Genomic DNA, 14,459 nt, shown 5'->3' on the forward strand with positions numbered 1-14,459 from the left:
ATCGATGGCACAAGGGAAAAATATGATACTTGAAGTCAGGAATAGCAGAGTTCTAACCTTCCCTCAGACCCTCTGTGACCTGAAGAAATCATTTTGCATTTATGTTCCTCAGTCTTCTTATTGCAAAGCAGAGAAATTAATAGCATCTACCTGATAGATTTGTTTTCAGGATCAAATGTGTTAATAAATGTTCTTTTAAAATATAACTATGTGAATACTAGCTATGATTATATTACTAAATCCAATTTTATTCCATAAAAATCAAATGAGCCAATTTTATCTTCCAAAAAAAGTGTTGTTTTTTTTTTGTTTTTTTTTTTTTTGTTGTTGTTGTTGTTTAATGGAATCCAAGAATCAAAGAATTAAAAAGGCTTCAAGAGTAATGGACAGGCCAAGTAGAAAGCCTGTACATCTAAAATCAAACTCATTTATGAAATTAATAGTCTAACCACTGTAAATATTCACATAGAAGCCTGTAGAGTGTTTCATTGTTAAATAATTGTTATACTCCAGAACTCTTTCCATATGTATTATGTATGAACTTAAATATTCCTTACATTATTACAGTCATTCTCCTGACTGATTCAACTAAGAATGAGTAGCCCAGTTCTGTCTTAATTACCTCTTATCCCATTACATTTAACATTTGACTAAGCAAGCTGCCTTCAGGGATTTGGTCCTCATCAACACTTGCTGTCATGACCATTCCGAAAGACCCCCTGAAAGAATGTTGTATTTATTTTTCTTCTCTCATATTTCCATCCACTATCTATTAAGTAGAATATTAAATCTCTTAACTCTACATGATACTTATCAACCTTTCATTAAGAACCTTAGCAGGGACATAACTCACTGCTATAACCAATCGTGAATCTCATAAATTCACTCATAATAAAACAATGGGATTATTTGAGGCATCATTTGTTCAGCTCTCTCTGCCTTTAGCAAAACTGCATCCAAACCATACAGATGGTGAAATATTCATTCCATTTTCAGAGCCTTCCACTTTAGGAGATTTGGTAAATTTTCTTCATAATATCTTGTTATTGCTCAGTCATTTTCAGTTGTGACCAGCTTGGAGTTTTCTTGGCAAAGGTGCTGGATCTGATCATTCTCCACCTCATTTTACAGATGAGAAAACTACAGCTAACAAGATAAAGTAACCTTGCCCAGGATTATACAGCTAGTGTCCGAGGCCATATTTGAATTCACAAAGATGAGTCTTCCTGACTTCAAGATTGCTACTCTAAGCACTACAACCACCTAGCCACTCTTTATAGCATCTTACTTACTGCCAATTTGCAAAAGAGATGGGTTAAGATTATAATTCACATTAATAGAGGGCTTTGAGATTTATTAAGCACTTTCTTTAGAATCACACCTTGAGATAAGTGGTATGATTATTATTATTATAATCACTTTTTAAACAAAGAAACAAAAAATAGATCCTCTGGGAGCTTACAGAACATCAGCACAATCATAAGATCATGAGAAGATTCAAACTCATGTTCCTTAACTACTCTGAACACTATGCTACCTTAACTTGCCTAAACTTTATTTGCATTTATTTATTCTCTATTCATTAGATAATAGGATAACAGATTTAGGGTAAAATAATTTTTTAGATATCACAGGATCACAGATCTAAAATTGAAAGGAATCTCAGAGGCCCTGTAGTGCAGTTTCTATTTAACAACTGAGGAAATTAAGGTTATTTGCTTAAGGTGACAAAGATAACAAACATCTGAGTTGGGATTTGAACTCAGATCTTCTAACTTCAAATGCAGTTCTGTATTCTATGGTGAAAATCTCATTATTATGTTATCTTTAATCATAAACAATTTCTAGTCTTCCAATATATTATCTAGTATATCATATCTTCTTCTTAGTTATTTTTCCTCTTCAGGAAAAACAAACAAACAAACAATAAGTAACTATTCTATTTTAATATAATGAAAATTTCAAGCATTGATGTTTAGCTAGAAGAATCCCATTATTACTCAATTTGCTACTGCTATCATACAGATTTAGATATACCACAGATAAGACCACTTCCCCCAAAACATAACCTATTAGGCAATAAAAGCCTGGCAAAAATAAGCACATATAATAGGCATTAGATAAATCTTTGACTGATTGGGGTCAGGTCTTGCTTATTTTATGAAGTGAGCTACATCAAACAACAACATTCTAAAAAAGCTTCAACCATACTAACATTTCCTAAGAAAAAGAAAATATAATTTAAATGAGAGGTATTTCAAAGTTCCTATGCAGCACAAAAAAAAAAAAAAAAAAAAAAAAAAAAAAAAAAAAACAGGAATTCAGAAATGAAAGCTTACAAATACTGACTTGTCATTTGAAAAAAAAATCAGGGATATCTAGTGATAAATCATGATAAAACCACCACCCAATTAGTTTGCTACTAAACATTATTGGTGTTTTCAAATGCTTACTATTACCCTAATCAGTTGATTTCAATTGGATTTGATATGTCCATCTTCCAGATGGAGATAAGATGACTGTCCTGTAGAAAATTAATTAAAATAACCATATTTACTTCTCTTGCAACCACTTAAGCTCTTAAGCATCACTTTATAATACAATTTACCACAATTTCTTGGAACTGAATATCAGTTAATTGTGTATTAAAGGCCATTTACTTAAAATAATCATTTTCACAAACATTCTATGAGTTTGCCTATAAATTTTATGAACATCTTATATATTCAACATCATACCATGGGCATGATATAAATGAAAATCCAAAAACTCAATTTAATAATTCCATTTGTATCTTTTTTTCTGAGTAGAACACACCTCTATTTGACTTCTATGGAATCTATCCAAAAGTTCATGACTTTGTATACTTGGAATATCTCCTAAATACAAAATAAAAACTTGAGAAAAGTGTGATTTATGACCAATTTTGAGAGATTCCTAAAATTTCTTATCATTAATCATTCATTCAGTGCACATTCAAAGATACTTTTTTATTAGCCACACTTAACCTTTATAGTAAAGAGCAAGACTTCCCTTAGAGCATGCTTTAAAAGGAGTGAAAAGGATCAATGTTTACATCTCATTTCTATTTTTCAGTGAAAACATGTTTAATAATAAGTAGAAAAATCTAGAAATAAGGCATTTTGCCCAAAATCATATTAGTGTTATTTAGTATAATTTTAAAATTCTCAAATAATTGAGGATAATTATATTACCATGTCACAGTTACCTTACTGTTTTCAACTTGTCCAGCTTATCCAAATCTTTCATCTTCATCCCTACCCCTTAGATGCAAAGAGTAAAGAGATTAATTTGCCATTACAATTAATCCCTTCTCATATCATTACAGAAACCTTTATTTTTCAACATTTCTTCTTCTTTCTTACTATTAAAAAGAGGATAATTCAGGATTTTAAAAAATACTTCATACATGTCTTGATAGTGACAAGTAAAATAAGGAAGGATGAAGGAGGAGAACAAGGCTATTGATTCTAAACCAGGAAAAAAATCTGAAAAGCCAAAATAATTTCTCATATAAGACCTGAGCAACCATGGGAAGTTGTCTACCTGTGTGTATACATAAAAACTTATCAATTCTTAGGCCTGAAAGTAATCTGTGGAATTCAATAGTTCTTCAATAGTTCACTATTCTTCTCATCAGGGCTCCATTCTATGAACTTTGGTCCTCAAAGTCTTAATCTTTCTGAAACAAAGCTTAGCCTCACAGGATAATCTTTCACCAATGATGCTGCCTCAACCTTGTGGTCTGAAATACGACAATAGATGGTCTCTAAAGCCCCCTTCATCTCCAATTGGGATACAGGAATGTAATGGATTACTACTGTACTCTAAAATGGATTAATAGAATGAATACAGGGAATCATGAAAATATTTACTTAATTTGATGTGGGGTGAAATAAGCAGAGACAAGGAAATAATTTGTCCAACTATAACAATGTTGATGGAAAGAACTGCCTCCCACAAAAATTAAAAATGAAAGTTGGGGGAAAAAACTACAAAGAACAAGCATGGTTCCAAAGAAGATACATGGGAAGATAACCCAACCCTATTCAAAGATAGAAGGTACATGGTGTTATAGTGGATAGAGTTCTGGGTCTGAAGTCAGGAAGACTCATCTTACTGAGTTCACATCTGGCCCCTGACTTACTAGCTGTCTGACCCTGAGAAAATCACGTAGCCTAGTATGCCATATTTTCTCCCCTATAAAATAAGCTAGAAAAGGAAATGTCAATCATTCCAGTATCTTTGCCAAGAAAACCCTAAATGAGATGAGTCAGACAAGAATGAAAATTGATTGAACAGCAAGGTACATAGGTATGGAAGGAAACATTTAATTTTTAATATATCCATTAATTCCTGAGAAATAATCCTATGCTGTACAAATCAGGGCTTAATTTATTGTTTGTTTGTTCTTTTGATTTTCTAGATTTAAGAAATTAATGAAGAAAATCTGGATAACACAGATTAAACTTCATTTCATAATTTATATACATTTCCTCCCCTACCCCTTATTTCCCACCCCTAGCTGATCTATTACATATTTATCATCAGACTCTTGGACACAATGAATACATTTTCAGTTTTTCTTTCAATGTATTGTTTGGTTTTACTGTTTTTTTCCTTTTGTTCTCTTCAAAAAGTATTGACAGTTGGCTTTCTGGGATCCTTTTTGATGGCATAAAGAAAAAAATATCAATAAATTTATAAGAACATTTAAAAACAAACAAAAAAAGGAATCCTCGATAATCAATGAAATAATAAAATTGATAGTTTTGCTAATGTAGCAGTATACAAACTACCCCTCCAAATCTTTATTTATACAAAGTAACAACAAAAACTACAATGAAATAATAAAAAGGGAAACTCACTTCCATATAATTACAAATGTATAAAATAATCTGGAATCATTCTAGGAAGATATATTCAATATTTATTTAAATATAACTCCAAAATGCTTTCTAGAAAAATAAACAGCACATGAAAAGTTTTTCCACATTACTAAGAAAAATGCAAACAAATAATTCTGAAATTCTATTTTATATCCATCAAATTAGCAAAGATGACAAAAGAAGAAAATAAACAGTTATAATTCAGAAGAATAGAACATAGACATACTGAAACACTGTTGGTAAAGTTAAGAATTTGCCTATCTGGAAAGCAATTTGTAATTATTACCAAAAAGCTGCAAAAGTGCCCTGAACATCCTTTGACCCAGTAACATTGCAGCTAGGAATATATCCCAGTCATAAAGGACAAAGGGAAATAACTCATGTGGACCACATTTTGAGTAGAACTTATTTGCTTTAGCAGAAAATTATTAATTAGATAAAGGTGAAATACATTTGAACACAATAAATGTATACAGATGTAACAAGATGATTATACTGTGAAAATGATTATGGTGAATTCCAAGAAAACTGGGAAGACTTGGATGAAATGACATTGATTAAAATGAGAACACCAGAATACTAACGTATACAAAACTTCAATAATGTAAAGGAAAGCAACTTTGAACGACTATTAATATATATCATTTCATGAAAATCATATTTTCAAAAGACTATTATTGAAAGATGTCATTCATCTCTTGGCAGAAAGGTAATAGACTAGATATATACACTAAGACCTGTAAGTAAATTAACTTGCTTATCTGTAATAAGATAAGGCAATATTGTTTGTTATCTTATCCATTAATGATAATGATTTGTTGCTCTCTTTCATTGCTTTATTCATTCCTGGTTTAGGTACCAGGACCATATTTCCCTCTTAGAAGTAATAGAAGGCATTCATTCTTTATTTTCAAAAAGTTCATGTAATTTAAAGAACTTGTTCTTTAATTGACTGAATGCTTTTTTTTTTTTTTTTTTTTTTTTTTTTTTTGGTCTGTGGCAATTCATTTATGGCCTGTTGAATTTATTTTTCTGAACTTACATGTTTTCTGACTGTGTTAGAGAACAAAAGATGAAATAGATTTTGATTTATGCTTATTTGCATTATATAAATATGAAAGCACAAATTTATTATAATAATGGCAATAAAATAAATAACTAACAATTTATAAAGTATTTTAAGGTTTATAAATTGCTTTATACATATTACCTCATTTCATCCGTACAATAACTCTATAAGGGAAGTGCTATTATAATTCCCAATATACAGCTGAGAAAACTGACGCTGAGAGAGGTTGAATGACGTGAATATAGTCACAAGGCTAGCAAATGTCTGAAACAAGGCTTAAGTCCATGTCTTAAATCTAGCACTTTACTAAACCAAATCACTTCCAAATACACTAAACACCATTAAACACAAAAGCTGTGGCATAACAGGTGTTTAGTAAATTATTCAAATCTCTTCTCTCTCCCCTACTTTGGAAGCAGAGTGAATAAAGAGAGAGAAGGGAGATAATTCTAATTTTTAGATCCATTCCCTTAATGTCATCTCAAAAATAGGAAGAATAGCAACATAGCAACATACAAAATAAAACAAATTGTAAAAAATACATTAAATTCAAGGCAAAAATAGTCGCAAGAAAACTTGCATTATGGGGAAGGAAAACATTAATTTTAAAAAATAATATTAAAAAATTTCAGGAAAATGGGGGGGGAATGCAATGGAATTTTTTAAAAAAGTCTCAGATATTGAACATCAGAAGGAAAATGTCCCAGAAACAAAAATAGAAGTAACTCAAGACCTTTCAAAGTGAGGAATAAGAGCAATAGAAGAAATAAAAAAATAATGATATTTATATAGATGAAATTAAAACCAGCAAATAAGAAGCAAAAGGTCAGTTTGGAAAGTTGAACAACATTCAAAAGAAAACAGAAGAATTTATTAAAAATATAATAATTATAATAAAAGAAAAAGAGTTAAAAAAGGAAACAAAAATTTAAAAAACAACAACATTAAGGGGAAGATGGTTTGAAAAAGCAATTAAGTAGCAGGCATGTTGGAATGTGGAGAGATAATCTCAGCTTATACCAGACTTTCAAGAAAATTTGAAGAAACAATAAAGGTCAAGTACTATGTTTTAGTAAACAATACAGACAGATTTGCCAGAATTATTGGAAACTGAAGATAAACAAAATGCATTGAAAACCAATAAAAAGGAAACAAATTCATTTCATGCAGAACTGAAGACATCAAATGAAATAAGGTCTTGCAAAGTTTTCCATATAATTTTTTAAAACCTCTTTGACCTTAGTAACCTGTTTTGGTGATCATTTTTGTTGCAGTCTTTTTATAAATACTTATTATTTGTCCTCATTTGAACCTTACGATAACCTTAGGAAGTAGGGGCTTTTTTTTTTTTTCATTTTACTATAGAGGAAACTGAGGCAAATATATTACTGATCTGGGTTCATAGAGCTAGTATCTGAGATCGAGTTTTAACTCACATCTTCCTTATCTAAGAATGAATGGTACAGCACTCTACTGTATCACTTAGTTGCCTGAACACTCAGAATTCTTATGCTTCACAAAATTTTATGTGACTTATTCTATCTAATGACTTGCTCTTCTGTTTGGCTTCTCTTCAAAATGTATGGCTTCACTTTTCACCTATGTTTTAAGTTGAAAACTATGCAGAGAATGTACTTTCATATGAGGCAATCTATGAAATAACTCTCTCAAATTCATTTTGTATATTCTTTAGTATAAAGTAAAAAAATAATGTTCGCTATCCAAATACAGTGAACAGCTGGATTATACTACTTTGTTATACTTTCAGTTTCCAATCAACTTGAACTGGAATGGCAAACAAATTCATCATAAAACATCTGTTTATTACTTAGAATAAGCTATTCAAACTAGAAGATATATATCATAGGAGCTTACATTCTTCTTCTTGCAGCTAAGTATTAAGAATCAACATACACAGATATGACTGCTTTGAACTTTGATAGCTATTGTGAATCAAAATACATATTATGATTTTATATTTCTATCAAGTCATTCACTGATGAACGATGGCTGAAATTAGGAATACTACCTACATTAAAATTCTTCTATTAAACTGAACATACTTGTTTTAGGCTCACATTAAAATGTTGCCACATTTAGCACTTTCAGATTAAAGTCAAGAATTCCTTCCACAAACTACTGATGTGAAATGTTTTCTTCATCATTATCTTAAGTTGTTTTTCTAAAATTTGTAGCTTAGAAACTGCTGATGGTCTACAACTATAGACCAATTTTTTTTTTAATGTACCTCATAATTCACTGTTTAAAGCTAACTAGAAACTAATTAACATACTCTCGAAGGTAGTTTGAGAATGAATGAAATGGGTAAAAACTATGTTAAGTGTTTATGTTACATCTGGATGTCAGGTACCAATCTCCTTAGGGACAAGACAGATGAGGCAAGTAAGGGAAATAAAATCTCTATTTTGCATACTCTTATGCTGAAAAAAAGTCAAGAATCAGTGAAATGATGTTGCAGCAAACCCTTTCTATAAATGATCTCTTAGATGTCATTCAGGGTCAACTATTCAAACAATCCTGTTTTGAAATACTAATTATACTCTGCCAAAGGGTTAGGCTGAGAAATGAACTCATATCCCACTGCCTCCTAAAAATCACCATAAGCCAGAATGTAAACAGTAGAGTCTTCTTAATGTGGGAAAAGCATTAACAAATTGATGCATATACCTGATGAAAGAACTTTAATTATCTTAGCTATTAATCCATCATCTTTTCCAAAATGAAACTTGCACCAAATATGTTTTGTCATTTTTCTACATTTGCAGGCCAAAATAAACATGCAAATGTCCATTCCATCCCTATGTCCCATTCTCTTGGACTAACTAAATTGCAGCCACTACCCAAAGATGGTCTTTTTATAAGAGACAATAGATTTTCCAAGCCTAGCAACCATTTACTACAACTATTGTTATTCCCAGGACACATAAAGGAAATAAAAGTAGAAAGTGACATATATTATAAAATAGTTTTTTTTAATCTATCTTTTAGATCCACTAACAGAATTAGATTTTCATGATGCAATCACAAACATTTCTTATTTCCCTTCAAAACCTCCATCCATTCCTACATTACAATCACTTAGAAACAGTGCTATTTGAAAGAAGAAGATAAAATGTCAGTTTTATGAGAGGTAAATGGCCATACCCATCAACTACTAAGTATATTATTCACACTAGAGCTAAATTTGACATGTTATGGATTTTCCTTGCATAATTTCTCCTTCAGTACAAAACAAAATCATTTATTTCTTACATTTTGGATGGGATTTTTATTGAACAATATCTTAAGTAAATATATGCTATTTACAAAACTGTAATAGTTAAGCTAAAATAAGACTAAAATGTGGGAAGTTAGGGATAATACATTTTGTCTATATGTCCATTCCTATGGATCTACTTATTTTAGATTAAATTTTTTAATTCATTGTAATGAAGATTAAACATGAGGTAGTGTACTATTAGACACAGGAAGCATTAGACTACAGCAGTAGCTGTAAGTGTAATGTTATCCCCAGAATTCATCATCAAGGAATTGTACTCCTAGTGAGCATTTTCATTCTTAGAGTATAAAGTAAGGAAATTTTCCCTTAGGCAAGAGAAAAAACTACTAGCAATCCACTTCAACAGGCTACCCACTTATAAAGGGAATGAATAATCAGCTTTGGCATATTTCCATTAACTGAAAAGTTACTGTTCACAGGACTAGCTGAGAAAAAAAAATCTACCAATAGCATAAATAGCAGTTTAAAATAGGATTTTTTAAATGGCATGTAGTATTTATGCAACCCTAAATATGTATTTCCAGAACATAACGTAACAGCTTCACAGTAGTTATCAAGTCAGCTTGCACACAGCTCCAGACTGTATTTAACTTTTTAAAAGTACATTTAAAAATAGCTTTGCTAATGCAGACAGAGAAAAAAATACCCTACCCATTAAAATGCTGTTATTACAAAAATTTAAAATAAGTTGAGAAGCTAAAAATTAAAACTTAAATTCCATTTACTGCTTTGATGTTTAAATGTATCTTGTCACACAAATAAAAATAATAGTTAATTACTCAGCTGTGTCTCAAAGTTTTGGTAGGAAACAAGAGATGACAGTTTTTCAACTCCCAGAGCAAGAACCCTGTGGGAGAGTTTTTTTTTTTTTTTTTCTCCCAACTAAACTCTTCTTTTCTAAGAGGCATTTTTTGAGACTGTAGAAGGAACCAATGTCACTTCCCAAAGAAATGGTAAAAATAGGAATGACTTAAGGAATAGTTTATAGCTTACATTTAAATTTTAACACAAAAATTTTAAGTCACATCTCTACTTAAGGTAGAATTGGACAATATGTCAAGTGTTCTCAATTCAAGTTTTTATGCTAGAGGAAACCTAAATTCCTAATGCACAGCAGCCAAAGACTTCTGAAGGCAAACATAAGATAGTATTGACCAGTTCTATTAGATATTTATAACAATAATGACAACTTCTCACATTTATTTAATGCTATGAAGAATATAAGGCTCTATCCTCATAAGAATTTTATGAGGTCATGCTGTGCAAACATCTCCATTTTACAGATGTTGAGAAGAAATTTAATGATCTACTTAAGAGCTCTTGGGCTAACAAATGTGAGTACCTTGGCAGGCTTTAGCTGCTGCACAGTAATGATTTCATACATCTGTGATTGACCATCGTTTTTCCATAAAAGGAATTATTCTTCTTTCCTATCAAGTCCACCAGTCTGCTATTTACTCCCCACCCCCACCCCACCCCTGCCCCAGGCTGGGGTTAAGTGACTTGCCCAGGGTCACACAGCTAGGAAGTGTTAAGTGTCTGAGATCAAATTTGAACTCAGAGCCTCCTGAATTCAAGGCTGGTGCTCTGTCCACTGTGCCACCTACCTGCCCCTGCCGTTTACTTTCCATAGGAAATCCCAGCTCTCATTTTACCAAGAAAATGAAGTCCATCTAATGCAAGTAAAATCTAGATTTTACTCCTCTAAAGATTTTAGTATATTTAGTCATCTCCTTCTTTTGAGATTTCAAAAGAAATATCCTCCCTTGCTCAACCAAAAATGCATTCACCTGGGATCCTAAATCCCATCTCTTCAAATCTCTAAATAATTACTTCCTCTCTTATACACACATCTTTGATCTCCACCTTTCTTCATATTCCTTCCCTTCTGTCTACAAACAGATATCCCCGATTTTCAACATCATAAAAAACCAAAACAAAAACCCAACCTTAATCCCTTCACCATCAAACTTCAACAAATCAGTATATGGAAACTAATTACACACCATTAATACACACTCACTCTTTCACTTCTTACAGTCTGACTTTAGTCTCTACCACTTTATTGAAAATAGCCTTTCCCATAATTCTTATTGGTAAGTCCAACAGTCTTTTTATTTAGCATGTATTGACCTTGATACTCTGTAGCATGTTATACTACAAATATGTATATATATATATACACACATACATACTGAGAGATACACATATATATACATGTGTGTATGTCTATATGTCTATATAAACATATGCATGTATGCATGTGTATACATATATATTTATATATATATGTGTGTGTGTGTATATGTATATATACATATATATATATCCCCTCCTTTTTGATATGCTCTCTTCTATTAACTCATATGGTTAACCATCTACTTCTTTGGCCACTTTTTTTTCCTGTAGATGTTGTAGGCTTAATATCCTTATCTTACTTTAAAGTTCTGTCCATGGCCTTTATCTTTTCCAACATTCCCTCCCTTGGTAATTGCACTAACCTCCATAACTTCACTTATTATCTCTACATATATGAATCAATTTTATATCTCCACTTCATTTATTAAGAGTTCTAATCATGAATTTCAACTTCTTAGACATCTCCACATATTTCTCTAAGTCATGACCTCAGGAACTGCTTTCTGACTTGGAATTTCTTTCATCCTATACTCTTAATCAGTGGCCACATCCTACTATAGCTCTACAATCTCCGTCATCACTCCCAATCCTTTCCATTTATATTGTAACATAAGTCCAAGCTCTCATATTTTTGTAGAGGGTCACAGTCAATGGGGAAACTCTGGGTAAGGTATAAGAGATACCATTTCAAGATGTCATTGGTCCTCTTCAAAGATTAAGGATTAACATGTTGAGGAAGTAATTGTTCTATTGCATTGCTTTGATGCTACTGCTTTATTCAGAGCCATTATTAGATATCAACTCTCTATTCAAAAAATGAATTCCTGATCCTGGTTTTCTAAAACTTGATTCCAACATACTTTCAATCTTCTTTCACTATACACCCTTTTATATACTCCAGGTTCTAGTCAAACTGCACTACTTTCTGTCTCCTAGTCTCATCCTGCTCTATTTTCATCTCATTTATTTCTAATTCCATACATGTTTGGAAAGGTTCTTTCCCTTGATTTCAGTCTTTTAAAGCTCTATTCCTTTCCCATGATCCAATTCATATAGTACCTCCTTTCCTGGTTCCTAAAGCCAAAGTGATGTCTTCCATGCCAAATTACCCATAAAGCTTAGCCAAGTCTTTTCATTCTCCTTTATTTTACTTGCCATTGTATCAAAATTATAAGTCTAAAGATGTCTTTCCTTTATATTATAAATAAGGTCTTAGGAACAGAGTATATATTATATCTTCAGTGTTTGTTAAATTGACCTTTTAAAGTAGGCAATTCCAAAGATTCTATCATTACCTTTTTTCCTTCTATTTCACATTTTAATAGCATTTACTCCAAATATTTCAATACTCATCTCCATGTGATTCCCAAATCTATATTTCCTTTTCTATCTTTTCTCATAAGCTGAAATATATGTTTTTAAGTATTTACAGAACATTTCCCCTTAGATATTTCAACAATACTGCAAAAATTGCCCAAAAATATTACAAAAAGAATAAAATTTTAATAAACTATCTCAAACCTGTTCCTTGTTCTAGCTTCCTCATTGCTAACAATGGTACCAATCTAGTCACTTATACTTTGTAAATATGCAGTAGCTTTGTTTCTTCCTCCTCTTTCCCTCACCTCTCATAATGTAACTTCTTTTTATCTCTACAATCTCTCTTATACAAGTCCTCTAAATGTTTCCTCCCACTGTCACTGCCTTCCCCCAACCTTACATTACCACCTATGTCTGGATTACTGAAATAGCTTCCTAACAAGTATCCTGTCCCACCAATATTCTTTTATTCTCAAATTTACCCTTTGTATTGATATTAGATTAATATTCCTCTTCTACAGTTCAGATCATGTCCCAGTGCTCAAAATAAGAGAAAAATAAAAATCAATTATTGTTTCAAAAAGAATAAAAACCAAAATTGAAAAAATAGTCGTCAGCAAAAGAATGACACTGACATCCAAATTTACCTATTATTGTTTACTTTTGTTGTGCTTTGCAAATATTTCATGTTATTTTTCTTCAGACTATCCTCATGACTAACATCCCCATTTCACAAACACAAGAGAGAAAATTTAAACCATATCCACAAAATATTATATTTCTTGCTACTCCATTCTGTATGCTATCTACTCTTATTGAAACTGATACTAACATCGCTCCTATAGCAACTGTTGTGCCTTTGCCAACTTTCCTACAAAAACTCCTACTTCAAAGATAATGGGATTAATACTCAACTAGGAAGGATAAGAGATATTAAATTATAATAAATTCAACATTATGAAAAGGAACTATGCTCTGTTTCATTTTCATCAGTTGACCAATACTCTACATCCGTATCTCTCATCTATTTCCCCAAACTGTCATTCAGTCAACAAAAATCTATAGTAAATAGATATTGAGCGGAAATTGAAACCTACCCCTCTTTTTAAAAATAAAAACCCCACAATTTATAACAAACCTGATGGCATCCAAGGATCAGATGGTTTAGTCAAGGTGTTCACCCATTCCCAGTCAAAGTCGTCGTCCTTACCCTGGCTGTATCCACATGTGGTAAATGGCTCATCAAATGAGCAACCACCTGAAAATTAAAAATAAAAAAAAAACCATTAAAAGATAGAAGACAGACCCTGCCCAAAATAAAGAGAGGGAATTATAAGTTCTTAAATCACCAACTTGATACTAAGCTCTGGTCACAAATTATGGGCTCCAACACTTTTACACCTGTGATTAAAAAAAAAATCTGCTGTAAATTTGCTCCTATTCCCTTAAAATGTTTCTTCATGAAGAGGAGATTGTATGGGAATGTGCCAATTGCAATTAAGACCTTTTTAAGCAGATGTAAAATTGGCATTTCCCCAGGTTTACAGAACTGGGAAACAACCATGATGTTGAATTTATAAACTGACATTGTTCCCGTAAATTTTCTAAGATGTTTAAATGTAAGAAAATGATTGCAGCTTGTCCAAACCAAATTAAATAACTCGGGGAAATGATAGCAGCAGGTATGTCACGGGCAGTGTAGAGCAATAATGTAGGGTAA

The 14,459-nt window shown here is 31.7% G+C and overlaps 1 protein-coding gene across 6 annotated transcripts in view; it reads right to left on the bottom strand.

Moving 5' to 3' along the window:
* Window positions 1-14,459, bottom strand: part of PTPRM (protein tyrosine phosphatase receptor type M) — a 938,548-nt gene that overhangs the window by 685,204 nt on the left and 238,885 nt on the right. For all 6 annotated transcript variants that reach the window (XM_074275249.1, XM_074275231.1, XM_074275235.1 and 3 more), the window contains exon 2: window positions 13,878-13,997. In XM_074275249.1, coding sequence (XP_074131350.1) covers window positions 13,878-13,997 — 120 coding nt within the window. The remainder of the gene's footprint in view (window positions 1-13,877; window positions 13,998-14,459) is intronic.

This window comes from Sminthopsis crassicaudata, chromosome 1, assembly GCF_048593235.1.
Source record: "Sminthopsis crassicaudata isolate SCR6 chromosome 1, ASM4859323v1, whole genome shotgun sequence".
Lineage (NCBI taxonomy): Eukaryota > Metazoa > Chordata > Mammalia > Dasyuromorphia > Dasyuridae > Sminthopsis > Sminthopsis crassicaudata.